Source organism: Chinchilla lanigera, unplaced genomic scaffold, assembly GCF_000276665.1.
Source record: "Chinchilla lanigera isolate Chin_1 unplaced genomic scaffold, ChiLan1.0 scaffold00029, whole genome shotgun sequence".
NCBI classification, from domain to species: Eukaryota; Metazoa; Chordata; class Mammalia; order Rodentia; family Chinchillidae; genus Chinchilla; species Chinchilla lanigera.
The window spans coordinates 8551263-8568928 of record NW_004955430.1 but is presented as its reverse complement, the minus strand read 5'-3'; the positions used below and the strand labels follow the sequence as shown (position 1 = coordinate 8568928).

At 40.3% G+C, this 17666-nt stretch overlaps 1 protein-coding gene across 3 annotated transcripts in view; it reads right to left on the bottom strand.

The window, feature by feature from the left end:
- The window catches only part of Oxnad1 (oxidoreductase NAD-binding domain containing 1), a 36494-nt gene that overhangs the window by 17935 nt on the left and 893 nt on the right, over nt 1-17666 (bottom strand). For all 3 annotated transcript variants that reach the window (XM_013515698.1, XM_013515697.1, XM_005387452.2), the window contains exons 2-4: nt 14928-15065; nt 11574-11700; nt 11219-11282 (exon numbers count right to left, since the gene is read on the bottom strand). In XM_013515698.1, the coding sequence (XP_013371152.1) occupies nt 11219-11282; nt 11574-11692 (183 nt within the window). In that variant the 5' untranslated portion in view covers nt 11693-11700; nt 14928-15065. The remainder of the gene's footprint in view (nt 1-11218; nt 11283-11573; nt 11701-14927; nt 15066-17666) is intronic.

Sequence of the window (17666 nt, the reverse complement as noted above, 5' to 3'; positions counted from 1 at the left end):
ACGGTGACCTACATAAGCCTTTTCCCCTTTAACTTTGGGTAATGGGTATTTTGTCTCAGCAATGAGAAAAGTAACTAAGACAAGGTGCATCTGTCCTTTGCAACACACTGGGTTAGGCACTCTGGAAAGAGCTCAGGGGACTGGAGCAAGGGACTGGAACCAGTACGCAGTCCTGACTGCCATCAAGTCTCCATGGGTGCCAGGCAACCGAGGCCTACTGTGCGCTGCTCAGTGTGTAAGGAGCTTGCTTCAGAAATTAAAAGCAAACACTCAGAATTTTTTTTAGTAATTTTACCGAGCAACTGTGTCTTTGCTGAATCTAATAATAGAAAAATTGGGTTTATATTCATGTCTTTTACTATATCTTACAAAATATAAACAATTCCCAACCTCAAAAAAAAAAAAAAAAATCACAAAAAAAGCTCTTCCCGACTGACAGTCTAAGAGATAAACTCTAAATGGCGTATCTGATTTCAGCCTCAGTACCCCTCAAATTCAAAATGTCACTAACTTCATTTATTCCTTCTTCTGTCTTGTGCTTCTCTTCCTCCCTTAAACCTGGGACATCTTCACAAGTGGAGAACGAACGAACATGACTTTCCTTAACCTCTTACTTTTGTTCAGCTCCACTTGTCGAAGCAAATCAAATCCAGAGCAATTGACCAAAATATGATCCTGTCCTTGGAGCTATGTTCACAGCTCAACCAAAGGCTGCAGCGGAAACCTGTCAAGGTCAATGAACCTCCCCTCCCAACCCTGGCCCCTTTCTCCAAAGGTCTGCTAGATCTAATCAAACTATCAGTGAGGATTATTTCAAAAATCCATCAGAATAATTCTCATGATGGATGGTGATCTCCTTTACCTCAAAATAGCTCCTAAAATTGTCTACTTTCTCTTTCACCTGCAAAAGTTCTTGCCCCTGTCGTCCTCTGTATTACTGATTGCCAATCTTCTTTTTCTCCTGTCTCAGACAGCAAGTGGGTGATTTTTCAGGTCTGCCCCTCTAACTGCACTCTTGATCCCAGTTCCAACCCCTCCGGAACACTTCTCTATCAGCAACCACCAGTCGTTTCCTTCATGTACAATCATTCTTTCTAGTACCTTCCTGTTTCATCAGACAAATGCCACTGGTTCAGCCTAAGCAATTCAGCCACAAAATAAAAGCAGCACTAGAATAGGCATGTAAATAATATAGGTTATGTAGCTAGACCGCCTGGTATTTAATCCTGGCTCTACCACTTACAAACGGTGTGACTCTGGCCAAGTTACCTAGCCCCTCTCAGCTACAGCATGGGAAGAACACCACCTTTAAATTCACAGGATTGTTTCAAGGACTAATTGAGATAAGATACACAAAATAAAATTTTAATGCTTCTGGCCAATAGTAAATATTGTGTTAGTTACCAGTTTTCCCCCATTAATTAGAACTGTTACTGTCTGCTGTACACTGTACCTTACACTTTATTATTAATATGTACTTTGCCACAGCACTGGTGCTGCTGCACAGGACCCTGCAGAGTGGGCACAGCACAGCCCCTGGGGCACTCTGCTTGCATGGATGTCAGGGAACTCCACAGTTCATCTTATCCAGTAGATTTATACTGTGAGTGAAAACTTAGATGCATACCATCTTTAAGCTTTTTAAAAATCTTACCTTCCACCCCTTCCTCTACTGAAAGGATTAGTAACTGCTTAGCCTGCAGAATCTTCTTTTTCTTGATCTCTCCTAACCACGGGTAACTGGCTTCTGCTATTCCTGAAGAACCACACTCAATGCCTCGTCTCAGTTCCCACTCTGCCTGGCCCCTCTGAATTTGGTACTGCCCGTCCTGAAACACTTGCCTGAGATAACTCACACTGAACCCTTCACGTCTTCTCCTGCCTCTCCTAGTTCGCCTCCTCCTTCACCATTCCTTCTCCCACTTTCCTGATAAGAGCTGCCTGACCCTCACCCCCAGGCCGAAGCAAGGTCCCCGCCTGCCAAAGACTATTCATCATTACTTTTCTGCCAACCCCAGGCTCATATCTCCAATACCCACAGGTAACAGCCAATGCCTGAGGAACCATTATCTCAGATGTATACCAGGTGCTTCATTTTATGTTTTATGTGCACTAATTCATTCTGTTAGTATGAATAATCATTTTATATCTTGAGATAGTACTGTATCCTTCACCTTACAGATGAGGAAACTGAAAGGTTGGATACTTGCTCACGATTACCTAGATAAGAACAGGCTGTGGTACTGCACACCTGTAATTCTAGCACTCTAAGAGGGTGAGGCAGGAGGATGCACAAGTTTGAAACCAGCCTGGGCAACTTAGTGAGACCTCGTTTCAAAACAAAAAATGGAAAGGCCCTGGGTTCAAACCCTAGTACCACCACCATAACAACAATAAAAAAAAAAAAAAGAAAGAAAAGAAAGAAAGAAAAAGAACAAGCAAACAAATGAAGAACTTCTGAATCATCTGTTGGCACTATCCCAGCGGTAAACATCTTATCTGCAGAATTAAATCCCCCATATTCTTGCACAGTTCCTGGGCTTGAACATGGTGCTTTAAACTGAGAAACTGGGAAAGTAGAGATCAAGAATGCTGCCCTGCTTCCCCAGAACCCTGCAAAATCAGAATCTCCTCAGCAGGGTTTCAACCCGGACTCCTCCTGGAGTGAACTTGGTCAAATCCATTTTCAGCTGATGTACAAGCACACAAACTGACTCTTTCTAGTACTCTGTCCCTAACTGATACGGCTTACTTTTTCCTTCCCTTGATCATTCTCACTACCCTAGCCTAGAATTCCTTACTTTTCATGTGAATTGCTATATTGATTTCTTTCTTGAGTCTCTCAAAGCAGCCAAGATGTGAATATTCCTAATGTTCCAACCTGAGTTATTCCCTAGCTCAACAGCCTTCAAGGGGGCTGGCAATGTAGTTCAGCGGTTGGAATGCTTATCTAGCATGCTCAAGGCCCAGGGTTCAATCCCAGGTGCCACCACAAAAGAAAAAACAAAAGCACTAAAAGGCTTATGTAACTCATATTAGCTTGAGTTCCTCGTGCCCACCTCCCAAACTCAGCCTAGGTCATACACAGCCAACGCTCCCAGTTCTACCAAGTCCTATTCAAATACTCTCCCTGTCTGAAGTCTTTCCTCTTCTCTCCATCCTCTCAACTCTATCAATACAATCTTCCTGTCTTACTTATTGTATTTAGCATGTATAATTAAAGTACAAACACTCACGAACATGTCTTTCCATCACACAGATCACAGGCCTCCTGAGGTCAGAGCTGCACATAATGCATCTCTAAATTAGCTCAGGTCAAACCCAGGGCCCAACACATAAGAAGGCTCTAAGTACATACTTGCAAAATGAATGAAAACTCTCAAAGTCAGTTCAAGCTGGTTTCCAAAGCAAACAATGGAGGAAATTCAGGAGGGTTTCGCTGCCCAAGAAAAGTGAGGAGGATAAACACAGAAAATCCAGATTTGTATTTTACAATGTGGGAAAGGTCAGAAGGGCCAGGGATTTCTTCAGCAGAACTGCTATCATCCTATTTGCCACACATTTTAAGTACTATATCTTATTTCAAAGACAAGTAATGAGAATTTTATCATAAGTCTCTCCATTACTTTATTATTCCCATTTTGTATGTTTACAAAAAAGAAATGCTACTTTACAAACATACTTTATTTTCTTTCAGTTTAATAATTTGTAAAAACATAGCCAATAGCTAGATTATTTCACTGCTAACAACTTAACTGGCACCAGCTGGATTCACTAAGAAAACTAGTTATTTATAAGCTTTGAAAACATACCCAAAAGAGTCACCTGGTGGCAGGGAAATCTATATTCATAATCACCGCAGGAGGAAGAGAATTTTAGCTGAAAGGTTTGAGAATGTTTCACAATCAAATGCTAGACTACGTGAAATGAAACAATCATTTCTCAACACCCAGTCATAAAATTTAATGAACAAGAGAAAGAAAGCAACACTTTTTATTAGGCCACATTTTCATTTGGATAGTATCTATAAACAAAACTCTTCCCAGATGCATTACACCCTTTGGTATTAAAATCTGTTATAACTCATCCTAACAATTGAGACCAAACTGCTCCAACTGGAACACAAGATACCTTGCACAATTCATGACTTCTGAACACATGACTCCCTCTTACTACTCTATTCTGTCTAATTAACACATTCACCATAGGGCTGTAATTTGTATGGATTGTTACCGGGTAGCTTGAACCACAGGAGGTACATGCGTGACTGTCCCACGCATGACTGTACCACTTCTACCACCAGAGGTACAAGCTGCCCGATAGGGCAGTCACGCATGTACCACCGGTGGTTCAAGCTGGCAGGAATGTGTTAATACAAAGTGGATTAAAAACTGCTATCTTTCAAAGGCCCCATATTTGTTTTATTCTAAAGCTAGTTCATATAATTAGGCTCTGCAATTGTGACCCTTGTTATACGCCACTGTTTCTTTTATTGAATAAGTACAACATAAGAGAGAGGCTGTGTTTTAAAATTTATACTTGCTCTTGTACTAAATGGATCATAAGATTTCACAGCTGAAACCTCTACTAGCCACATCCTAACTTAAAACACATGGCAGGAAATGAAACTTTCCATAAAATAACATTTAGATTCTTCTACTGTTCGATAAAAACACACTTGCCAACTCTTCCTGGGACACATGTTTAATGCTTTGACAGAGTCAGCATCTAAAAGGAAATTCCACCATATTTATTTAAAATGCTGATTTTATGCAGGATGTTCTCATGGTACTGCTGATGCAAAAGTCTATGTATAGGAAATGGGTCTTTGGAAACCTAACTGGCTTATCCTGTTCACTCCTGTTTATTCATTTTCTGGCTTAAAAATTTAGCCAAACCAGGATTAGAGATAACCTAAGACAATAATACAGTTAGGGCTCAGAGAATTTCAGAGTTGAAGGAAACTAGTTATTACTGAGAACAGCATGTCACTTGACACGTGAGGGTCCCAAGACTCAAAGACATCATTTACATGGTGCCAGAATGCAGTACCACTCTGACATATAGGAACCTGATTTGAACAAGTCAGTTTTACTCAAGTAAAACTGATTTACTGTCAAAAAAAGATCACAAAATTCTGCCAACCATACATTTTTATTTCTTAAATGATTTATGCTGGTCAGCAGTTCTCCCTGCAGGACAGGTAAACTTACCTAACTGCTACCACAGACTAACCTGTGCCCCTGGGCTGGGCTGCTCTCTGCCTTGAGCCATACAACTGCATCACCTCCCGTCTGCATCAGAACACATGTGAGCTCGAGGATCTCCCATCTCAGTTAACAAGGACAGCAGCAGCAAATGCCGGTAGACAGCGCTTACCATGTGCCAGGAGCCGCGTTCCTTCACAACAACCCGGAAGGCAGCTCTTACTATCCCCATTTTACATATGAGGAACTGCGGTCCCAGAGCTAAGTGGTAAGGCAGAGATATGAATCCAGGCACTTGTGTGTTTTGCTACTTCTCAATAAACAACACACAAAACAAGCCTCTCGTTCCGTCCAGCTACCATACCATTTCTCTGCTGCCACTCACATCGAAACATTTCTGCCCCCACCACCTTATCTCCCCTTCTCTCTCCAACCCAATCCAGTTCAGCTTCCAGTCTCAGCAGTGGACAAAGCCAGTCATTCCAGTCACCCACTGCCCATTCTGACAAAAAGTAGTTGTGACTTCTCAGCAGAACTGAGCAAAGCTGGCTACTCTCCCTCCTTCCCGACTTTCTCCTGGCTTCAACAACGCTGCTGATGTCACTCCTGCCTAGCTGCCCGCTCGTTCTCCCTCTCCTCTGCTACCCTTGGTTTTCCGACTTGGCCTCTAACTTGTGACAAACGCAGGGCTGAATCTCAGGCCCTCTTCCTCACTTTCTATATGGCCTAAATTTTATTTCCACCAGCAAACTCTAAACTTACATATACAGCTGCCTATCTGAATTTCATTTTCAAACTTAACATACTGAAAACCAAACTATTTTTTCTTCCAAGGTTTCTTCCTTTTTATTATTATGGAGAATTTTAAATGCATAGAAAAAAATGAAAACAGCATGTTGCACCCCCAATGTACCTATGATCCAGATTCAATAGTTGATGAGAGCTGCTAACGGTTTTTGTAGCTAATCTTATTTCAACTGTAACTCCACCTACTTCCTGCCCACACCCAACCCCAGATTATTCCAAAACCAAGTTCTTTATTTCCTCTCCTTCAAACGCTCTTCATGCTCACCAACATTTGCCACCACCATCATATCATTATCTACTGCTATTATTCAAACCCCAAATCCTAGAATTACCTTGGCTTCTTCTGCACTAACTGCTACTCCATCCCCACCTGCGAATCCCGCCAGCTCCTCCTCTGTCCCAGACCCATCTCCGGACCTCCATCCTGACTACCACCAGCACCTCCCTGGAAGTATGTCAACAGCCGCCAAGCTGGTGTCCATGGCACAAGAGCCTAGTCCATGACCGAGGAGATAAGTGACCCACTTAAAATTAGAATATCACTCATACTCCCCCTTAAAACTTGCCATCACTCTCAAGATAAAATCCCAGCCTCCTACTGAAGTTAACAGTTTCCCGTCTACCTGTCCCCGTCTCCCATACCTGCCATCAGTGCAGCAGGCTCATTCCTGCCTCATAGCCTTGGCTCCTGCCAGTTCCTCTTCGCAGAACGCTACCCACACGGCTGGCTCTTTTCCTTATCGAAGCCCTGGTACAAACGTTAAGCATAGACTTTAAAAGGCACCCTGCCTCGAGCCCCTCTCGCCTCCTGTAACCCTGTTTTATTTTCTCTAGTCCACCACATCGGACATTCTGTGGGTTAGCTACACTACACAGAGCAGGGACCTTGCCCACCTCATGCACTGCTGTAACCCTGGAATCCACGGGGGAGGGGGAGAACAAGAGCTTAGCTGTCTGACTGCTTAATTCATTGAGCAAAAGCGCTTTACATTTCAGACACTATCCAGTTAAGTCTAGGGCTTTAGGAAGTAGCAGCAGCACAGGCAACTCTGGTGATTTCCGTGGCGTCTGTCTGTACAGAGCAGACTGCACAGGTATCAGCACCTCACCTCTGGCGACAGCATCACCACCATTCCTACGTCACAAGCAATTCATACAAGGCAGTACACGCAATCAGCTACAGAGCTGAGACCAACACCTGCTTATTCGACTTAATGAAGCAAGTACTGAATGAGTACGGTATACCAGTACTGTGTGTGATACGCTGGCTGTGAAGCTCTCCCCAAGGAGCCCCCACTGCTTTGCAGGCTTGGACAGCGGAGTGAGCTGTACTCCCCAGGAGACACAGGCAGCCGCTCTTCAGTTAGGCAGTTCATCCCGCTCAGACCTGCAACCCGGCAATCACAAGTCAAGCAATGATGAGCACTCAAAAATCAGCACTGGGAACCACAGAATCCCCAAGGACCACTCAGCCGCTCAGCCCTTTGAAGCTATTAACTAACCACCGTGCCATCAGTAACTCTCCCTTTTATGTCCAGTAACATATTAACTCCATCTCTCTAAACCAAGTGTTACATTCCTTTACTGTAAGGAAACCTGATTTGATTATCAGAAACTGAGTTCAAGGGTTGAGGCCTCATTTACTTGACCAAAAACATAATTCATCATTTAAGATAGGATGCTTTTGCAACGATATTCTAGAAACAAACGGCATGAACCAGGACTATTCTAGACAAATTAAGAAGCAAGGTCACCTGAGTCTTAATTCTCTCATCTGTGAAATAGGAACAAGGATTCCTAAACCTCCCTCCCATGGGGTTGTGAGAATCAAGTACCAGCCCACTGTACAATTAAATGGTTTGAAAACAAAAGACAACAACACACGTAAGACACTACAAGATAAGGTATATGCTTCTAAAAGCAAACTTTTGTTTGCTTCTTTGTTTGTTTTTGTTTTTTTTTGCCCCCAGCACCAGGAATCGAACTCACTGTGCTGCTGAGCTAAACCTCCAGCCCCTCTAAAAGCAAACTTTAGAGGTAGAAAAAAATTAATATTTTTCCAAAACAATTACATGCGTAAAATCATTGTTTTTTGTGGCACTTGGGATTGAATCCAGGGCCTCTGAACGAAGCTCCATCCCCAGTCCTTTTAAAAATTCTTTAAAATTCTGAGATATGATCTCACCAAGATGCCAAATTGCCCAGGTTGGACTCAAATTTACAATCCTCCTGTCTCAGCCTCCCAAAGTGCTGAGATTACAGGTTTGCACTACCATGGCTGGTTCTAGAATCACTTCACAGCAGAGCTCCACTAAATTCTGAGGACAGGGGTTTATCTAGCATTTTCAATACCCGCATCTGGTGTCTGGCATATTTCCAAATGAACCAATGAATGCATAAAAAGTAGTTAATTTTAAAACTTTTATTGCCAAACTCATCCACAAATTGATAATCAGAGTGTATCTTGCTCAGTGGGCCCAGCCTCTGCAGAGGCCAGGTACAGATTGATCCTCCAGTTATATGTTAGCCTTGCCCGAACAATTCTTACTACTTTACAATATTTCTACTCTTATCTCCTTGACATTGTTAAGGTTACTCAGATGGCTTATTCTTTAATCCTAAGAAAAAAATGTAAATTTGAATACAGGCAAACATTTATCAATTCAGAATTCCATTTCCTGCATTTACAGTCCCACGCAAGAGCACCAATACATAACCTTTCTGGAGGGAATATAACACACAGCACTGAAAGGACATTTCTGGATCCATTTCTGCTCCATTCTCTACCCACCCCAGCAGCGGCAACAAGGTCCACTGGGCTAGGATTTCTGAGCTGGAGCTTCCCTCTGCCTCTGGAAAGACCCTAAGACAGTGGTGTTAAACCTATGGCATGCATGCTATTGTGGTTTTCTTTTTTGAGATAAAAAGATGTTAATGTGTGAGTTATTTTTCCTAAACTGAAACCTCAGTATTCAGGTTTGACTGCAGAGTGGGCACGCTGCAATAAGTGGGTTTTGGGGTGGAGTTTAGTACTCGGTCTCTAAAAGGTTCACCATCATTGCCCTAAGATACCTCTTAAGCTTAGTATCTTTCTTTGTAAAATGTAAGTGCCATCCTATCATTAGACTACCTGAGTGCTCGCTTTGGCGGCACATATAGTACCGATGGACTTGAACTGAAGAGTAAATGAAATGGGCAGTTTTGTAAAGTACACTGTCCTTGCTATACAAATTAAAGGCGAGAGTGGGAGATGAGATTGTGAGAATCTAGTTCATACTGTTATAGCCCAACCTGAATCTGTTCACTTCACAAACCCAAGGTCAAGTTGCTCTATGGCTAGGAGCAAGCTCTGCAGGCACTGAGGTGGAGTTGGTACAGAGGTGGCCCCAGAGATCATCAAGCGCTCTGCAATCCCTCATCTCCCAGTTCTCATTCTGTTTGGAGGAGTAGAAATTAGAAACAAAAAGAGAACTTCAACTGGAAAATTTTTCCTCTAAGGTAATAACATGATTAGAATTTGAACCTTGGGGCTGGGGATTTAGCTCAGCGGCAAAAAGCGCCTGCCTGGCAAGCACAAGGTCGTTCCCAGTATCGGAGAAAAACCAAAACCAAAAAAAAAAAAAAAAAAAAGAATTTGAACCTTATAATTTTCTGATTTCCAGGCACTAAAATTCTCAACCAATCATACTATGAGAGTTTACACTAACTTTCTTTGCCCTAACCTTGGCTCTAAATACCTTCCCCTATCCCCAATAATTCTAAATACCTTCCCCTATCCCCAATAATTCTAAATACCTTCCCCTATCCCCAATAATTTCATCCTGCAAAATCCTGAGATGACGACTCTATTTCCGGTTCTGGCAACTATTACCTGCAGGCCAAATCTGATCTGGTAAATCAAGTTTTACTGGAACATAACCACACCAATTTGTTTACATACTACTATGGCTGCCTTCATCCTATAGAGACATAGTTTAGTAGTTGTAAATGAGACAATATGGCCCACAAAATGTAAAATATTTACTATCTAGCCCTTTAAAGAAAGTTGGCCAATGCTTGCTCTAATTTATCTACCTGCCTCAAAATACAAAAGGAAAGCATACAGCACATGTTTGCTAAATAAACTACTTTTTCTTGAGAACTACCAAACTTTTCACTTAAAAAAAAATAAGCCTCACATTTATAGAGTCAGCATTCCTATGTGCTGAACCAAGTACTCTCAGATTTAGCATCCATGGGACAAGTATATTTTCCCACATGGCCATAAACCTACTCTGCTGATCTAATTTTACAGACTTCTTAAAAAAAAAATTTAAACTGATCAAACCTTCAGTCCCGAAGTCATTTTCTGAAAGTAGAATCAGTTTTAAAGGTAGGGCTTAAATAATACACCTTTCCATAAAAGTGTTTTCTTCAACTAATAAATACGTAAAATTAAACGGAGACAATACACTTTCAGTTCATGTTTGTGGATGTGCATAAAAATACAGTATTACTATTAGTTTAAATGGAATAACACTAAGCTAAATATATCTGAATATCTAAGAAGCACTCAAAAAAGCAAAAGCAAATACCCAATTTATACTTTTAAATAAAAACAGGGTTACTCACTGAGGTAAAGGATGAGGGTCCTTTACTTCCCAGCCCTTGACACCCCTTCAGGTGGTAGATTAGCTTTCTCTAGTCTGAATATGGTGGGGAAAAATCTGTGCATGGGAAGAGTAATGAGCTCGTCCACTCTCCTCTCTCTCCCTTCACGGAATAAGGAGTTCTAAAGTAGGGATGGTCAAGGGCTTTGAGATGGTGCCAAGGAAAACAAAAAAGGAAAGAGAAAGAAAGAAAAAAAGAAAAAAGGTAAGCCACTTCATAAAATGTAGGCTCTAAAAGAAGTTCTCCCTCTACAATAGAACCCAAAATGTCATACTCATGAGGATGATTCCTTTAATCGCCACTACATTCCCTTCACCAAAAATTAATCCACTCACTCCAAGTTCAAAGGACAAAAGAACAAATGTGAGTATTTCTGTCATCTTTTAAAATCCGTTGTAGTATGTCCTGCTCAGAAACTTTCAGAACAGAAAAATAACAAACTTCCTGGACTGTCCTTCAAGTGAACCAGCCTCATCTAATGCCTTCCCATAAAACCCGCCCCAACTGTGTTTAAACTGTGTGGCCAGGAAAACCTGTCACACACACATACAAACCTCTCGTCGGACAACACTTGCAGTCCTCTCCAAGTGGTCAGTTTTCCTTTTGGATTTCATTGTGCTTTAATGAAAAGTAAAATTAGGTTATTAAGTACTATCCTCATACAAGTAATAAAATTAGTTTACCCTGGAATATTATGGCTATCCAATATATGATATAATATCATGCAGCCTACAAAATGGTTGGTGAAAATGTATACATCTAACTGAGGTTTTATGATCTACGGATGCCATGCATTACTTAAGCCAAAGTGCTGCCTCTTTCGGGAGTTTGATATGCTTCCCACGACCATCAGCAGATCAGGTCTCTCTGAAAATAAACTTCAAGGCACACCAAAGGCTGACAACTCACCTGGTTAGGGTAAGGTGGCGCAAAGTACTGCGTGTCAGCCTTGACGAAGCAGCTCGCATGCAAATGGCTCCCAGAGAGCCTCCCACCAACCCAGGAACCAAGACAGCAACGCAGGCCATGGTGCTTCCTGGCAAACAAAACTCAAATTTAAAACTCTTTTAAGAAAAAGTGGTGAAAACATCAACTAGTTCAGACACCAATAAAAAAAAAGTTTGGATTTCTGTAGTGCAATTGCGCCTTGGTCTGCCAACAAAAAAAAAATCAGGATCTTCACCTGGCAAAATTTCTGATACCATTCAGAGCTGATTCAAATACGTTAATTATTGGTGCTATCAAATATAGTCATGTATCACCTAACAATGGGAATATATTCTGAGAACTGCTTCATTAGGGAATCCCATCATTAGGCAAACACCATAAAGAATGCTTGCACAAACCTGGATGATGGAGGTTAGTTACTCAATACGGCCTCTTGATGCAAGCCATACACTGTACATATGAGACACATAAGGCTGCTGCTACCAGTGTAATATGGCATACTGTTTTATGATTAAAAAAAATTTTGTAAGTAGAAACAACATATCCTAAAATAATGATCTAGTAAATATATAAGCCAATAATATGGCCACTTATTATCAAGTACTATGTACTATACATAATTGCCCATGCCATACTTTTATAGGTCAGCACAATAGGTTTGTTTACACCAGCATCACTACATACACAAGTTGTAGCCAGGCATGGTAGGGCATGCCTGTAATCCCAGCACTTGGAAGGCTGAGGCAGGAGGATTGCCCCAAGTTTGAGGCCAGCCTGAGCTATACAGTGAGTTCAAGATCCCCCTCAACTACATAGTGAGACCCTGTCTCAAAAGACAAAAACAAAAAAAAGAAACAAAACAAAACAAAAAAACACACAAATTGTGGTCTGATGTTCTGATGGCTACAGTGTCACTAGGTGACAGCAATTTTTCAACTCCACTGTAATCGTACGGGATGCATGTGCAGTCCTTTGTTGACTGAAACATTATTATGCAGCCTGTGACTATAGCTATGTTCTCTCTTGGCTTCCAAAATCTGTAACTAAGTTTATGTGACTATGCTATTACAGAAGGGGAGAGCAGATTTACAACTACTGATAATTGTGTTCCATCTGATGAGGGCCATACAGTCCTTACTATTTCTTCTTAGAGCAAATGCAAGAGGCAGACAAATTTACTGAGATTCCCAAACATAAAAAACTTAAGATCCCAAATACTAAAAAACCAACACATAATATTATCATTACTCTTCACAGTAGCCCCCACTAGATTATGCAAAAGGCTATTAATAAGAGTAAACAAATACACAGCAATGACAATGAGTAAACTGCAACTTTTTACAGTAATATAACTGAATATGACAAATATTTTGAATGAAAGAGCACATATTCTTTAATTCCAACCACATAAAATACAAAAGGAAAAATTAATCTATGATGTTAGAAATCAAGTAAGCCATTACCCTTGGGGGGTGGCCACAACAATGCTATTTCTTCAGGCCTAGGTAGTTGTATTTTGAAAAATTCATCAACCGTCCTCTTAGAAGTTATGTACTTTTCTCTTTGACTGTTATAATTCAATAAAAAGTTAAAAATACATACAGAAAGGCTTCCTAACATTTCACTTCTTAAAACTACTGGACTCTCAGCTGCTGGAAAAATAAAAAGTAGAGGAGAGGAGAGAGGGGGAAAAAAGGAGGGAACTGAAATGTGTTATGTACATGTACCAATCCCCTACAGTGAATATAATTATTGTCTACTGCAACATGTACTAATAAAAGTAAAAAAAGAAAAAGAAAAACAAAAGTGCATAGAAGATATTACAAATGCTGCAAACCTTGGGAAGAATTTAGTCCTTGAATTTTAAATATATTCTGACACAAATTTTGGAAGCACATTTAAAGTAGAGTAACTTTTGAGTTATGGTACAATTTCTTTAAATTAGACATCACACTGGCACAAAAATGAAATGTTTTCTTTCTATTATGAAGATTTTTTTTAAACTATAGTAGAGAAAAGAGGCGTTTCTCAGTACAGTCACTTAATGGCTAACTTTAAATATGTACATCAGTGCAGTGCTTTTATGTAAAAAATAATCTCCAAACAGAAAGTAGGAAGACAGATTTTCAAAGAGGAAGGGAACCAAGAGATGGAGAGACAGGGAATGAAAAAAGAATTAAGATGTGTTATATACATGTACTAACTCTGCAGAAGGAATGTGAACATTATTATTGCAAATATGTATAAAGGGAAAAAAAAAGCAAGGAGATCAAGATGTGGAGGGGATAGGAGGGAAGGGAAAAATGAAAAAAGGAATTAAGATATATTAGGAGGGCTGGGGATTTAGCTCAGCAGCACAATGCCTATCTGGCAAGCACAAGGTCGTGAGTTCGATTCCCGATACCGGAAAAAAAACCAAAAACAAACAAACAAAAAAAGATTTATTAGGAACGAGTACCAATTCCTCACATGGAATGTAATCATTCCTCACATGTACCACAAACTTGTACTAACAAAGAAAAACAGAAAAAAAATTACTGGACTATCAGGAAAAGCACTGAAGTCAAATTAGAAGTCAAATTATATATATATTATCTATATATTATCTATATATAGATAATATATAGATTATATATATATATTGTTTCCTCTAAATACTATTTTCTTATGCCAATTTTTAATTATTTCTTAGGCCCAAACAGCCACATTTAACATGCTACAATGTCATACCGATCTTTTCCTATCTTAATTACTTGGAGAATAAAAATTTTATGTGAACACTTTTCTTCTGAGTTCTTTACAAGGCATTACATAATTGTAATAAATTGAGTTAAGAAGAAAGTCAAGCTAATTAATAAAGATTAGTGTTCACTAACCTAGTCCTTCATTCACTAGTTATTAAGAGCCCGACAGGATGCAGGCACTGGCCTGCTTAGCCATTGGTAATACAGGCAAGAAAACAAAAAGCCTCTCAGCTTATATCCTAAAAGGCAGAGACAGAAAAGAAATCAGGTAGAGATGTAAGCCGGATGTCTTATTCAACTATAATCAAATGATACCAAAAAGCCCACTGCTTCATAACTACTCTTCAGATAAAAGATCTATTTCTTCTGGACACACTATGATTCAGCATCATTATGAACACGCTATTGGTTATTTTTCTAATAAATGAAAAAATATAATCACCCTTTCATGTAAGACTACCGTAGTTTCTCTCTTTTTAAAGCACTAAACCAAAAATGATGTATTAACCACTGAAATGCGCTAAACCAAAAACGGTGTGTTAATGACCGAAAGGAAGAAGGTAAAACTTACTTTAGGAGTCCATGAGATTTCAGGAGTCATTAAGTGTATGGCTGGCTGACTAATGCAGAATATTTTGGCCGTTGTACTTTACTAGTATCAACCAGAAGATGGACAGACTTTCCATATACTGAAATGCTCACGAAGTTCCTGGAATGGCAGAGATAATATGTGAGAAAAATGTGGGAAACTGAGAAAAAGTCCTAGTAAGTCCTGGCTGCAAAAGCAAAGGCTCATTATAATCAGCAGGCACCCCGTCTTGCCACTTCTCTTTTCTGATTATTTCACTGCTTCTCTTGTTCAGCTTCTTTGGCCCTTCATAACGCCTCCCGACTCAGGCAATCCACACAAAATTCCCTTTCATACTGTTTTCATCCTGCCATATACCGGCCATCCTCCTTGCCTGGCCACTGGTGATCTGTCTCATGCTTCTGCTCAAGCTGCACTTGCACTTGCTAAAGAAATAAAAACATAGCCAAAGGCTAGAACGATAGTTACATATTTGCCACCCTGAAGCTTTTATACAGAGAAAACACTAAACAGATAATTAATGAGATTATTACAAGGAGAATGAGTTCGATAGAGGTGGTAGAAATGGCTTGAGTGGAGGAGTACCAGGGAAGGCCTCTCCAAAAGTGATGACACCTGAGCTGAGACCAGACCAATCCCAGGTAGCTACGCAGATGTTCAGGAGAAAACATTCTGGCAGAGGGATTAGCAAGAAGGAAGGTCCAACAAAATCCAAGCCTGGCAGGTAAAGGAATCAAACTGGTGTGGCTGGAAAGCAGTAAACTGAGTGAGAGTAATGTGAATTAAAGCTGAGTAAGCAGACATGTCCCCATCACAGCAGGCCAGGGAAGGGTATGAACTTCACCCTAAAGGCACTGAGAAGCAACTAAATAAATCAGGAAAAAACATGATCTAATTTGTATTTTTAAACGATTACCCAGCTTACTGTGTGAAGAATAATTATCCAGGATCAAGAGTGAAAGAGGGAATTTGGGATCTGAGAGAGCAGTGAGTGAGAGAAAAACCGAGAATGCTTCATGGAGACTGTCCTGAAATAAAGTAGTAAATTTTCAAAGCAATTGTGGTACCTGTCAATTTAGAACCATGGAAAAAAAAGCAACTCCCAGCACCTGGCAAGGGAACCTGGGTAGTAAGCAAGTGGCATAGGGGTCTGTTTGTTTGGTGTATCTTGGGCAAGCCACCTTTTACCACTTTAACAGTACCCACACTATCTCACTGTTTGCAGGGAAGAATAAATAGAATAGTATCTGTGGAAGTAGCTGGCAAGCCAGAGCGTCACTAAAAATCAATCCTCACATACTAACTTTTTCCTTTCTTTGCCAAACCCACCGAAGTAGTGGTTTGATGATGTCAAAAAGCAGCTCTCCCTGGAGAGTTATACAACTCATCAAATATAGTTGCTATGACATAATTATGATCAAGTTCTAAATCTGATCCTATAGTAAGAATTTTGCTGTTACCATCCATATAAGCAATGTCAACACTTATGTAAAATAAACTTGTAGCAAGTGATTCTGTATGATACTAGTAAATATGCTCTTGTCATACTCTCAAGTCCAAGAATGTGTCATTATAAGATGTTTCTATTCTCTTTTAGGAATAAAAGGAAAGTTTGGTAGTCAGTTTAGTGTTTTCTTTAAAAGCATTGTGGAGTCGGAACAAAACAAAAGGAAAAAGCTTTATTACATGTTTAGCTATGGTTTTAGTTTTTTCAGAACAGTGCAAGTACAAACTTGGCAGAATCACAGAGGAACCAGCAGCAGCAGACACGGTGGCAGGCAACAAATGGAAAACGTGAAAACAGTATGGAATGCCTACAAAAAGCCCCCAAATCCAGGTCTCGACAGAATAAGCACTGTGGTGTAGAAAATCTATGCTTGTTTCATCCAGTTCCCTGCATCTCTGTACCCACAGACACTTCTCAGGTAGTCCCTTTGAGTTGCCAGGGTTTTTTTTGTTTTTTATTTTTATTTTTTGTCTTTTTTGGGACAGGGTTTCGCTATGCAGTTCAGGCCGGCCCTGAACTTACTTCGTAGCCCAGGCTAGCCTCAAACTTGCAGCGATCCTTCTGCCTCAGCCTCCCAAGTGATGGGATTATAGGTGTGTGCCACCAGACTCAGCCAAAACTGCCAGTTTTGTTCAGACTGAGTTGAAACTCCAACTGAGAGAAGCTCTTTTAAAGTTTGGAATCCTGAAACGAGTAGAGGAGTCTGGGAGAAAAGTCCAGAAGTTATATTAAAGGAGTTTACAAAAGGTTGGCTCAAAGATTTCACAAACTCTGTTGGAGGTCTACCTGGCAATTAGGAAACATCTGAAACTTACTGAAGGGTAACCACAGTGATGTCTGAAAGGAAAAATCCCATCAGGTCCACACACCTGGCAATTTTCACAAACACTTGAGTGTGTGTACATAAGCAGAGGAATGAATTAAGTATACATAATGTAAATTAAGTTATATGTGATTGCCGAACCAAGTAAAACTCTTAATTTCCATGCAAAAGAAGAATGTTAAGATTTGAAAAGGATTATGTAATCATCTCTAGCCCGATCTCAGAAGAGAAAATAAGGACCAAAAATATAAACTCCAATTCCCAGAGCTAATTTACAACCAAGTCAGATTCTGAGCCCAGACCATTTTTCAATAGTGCTTTTTTCACTCACTTCATTCCTTTTCTACTAAGATATGAACAACTGTCTAGTAATGGAGCAATACTCCATGGT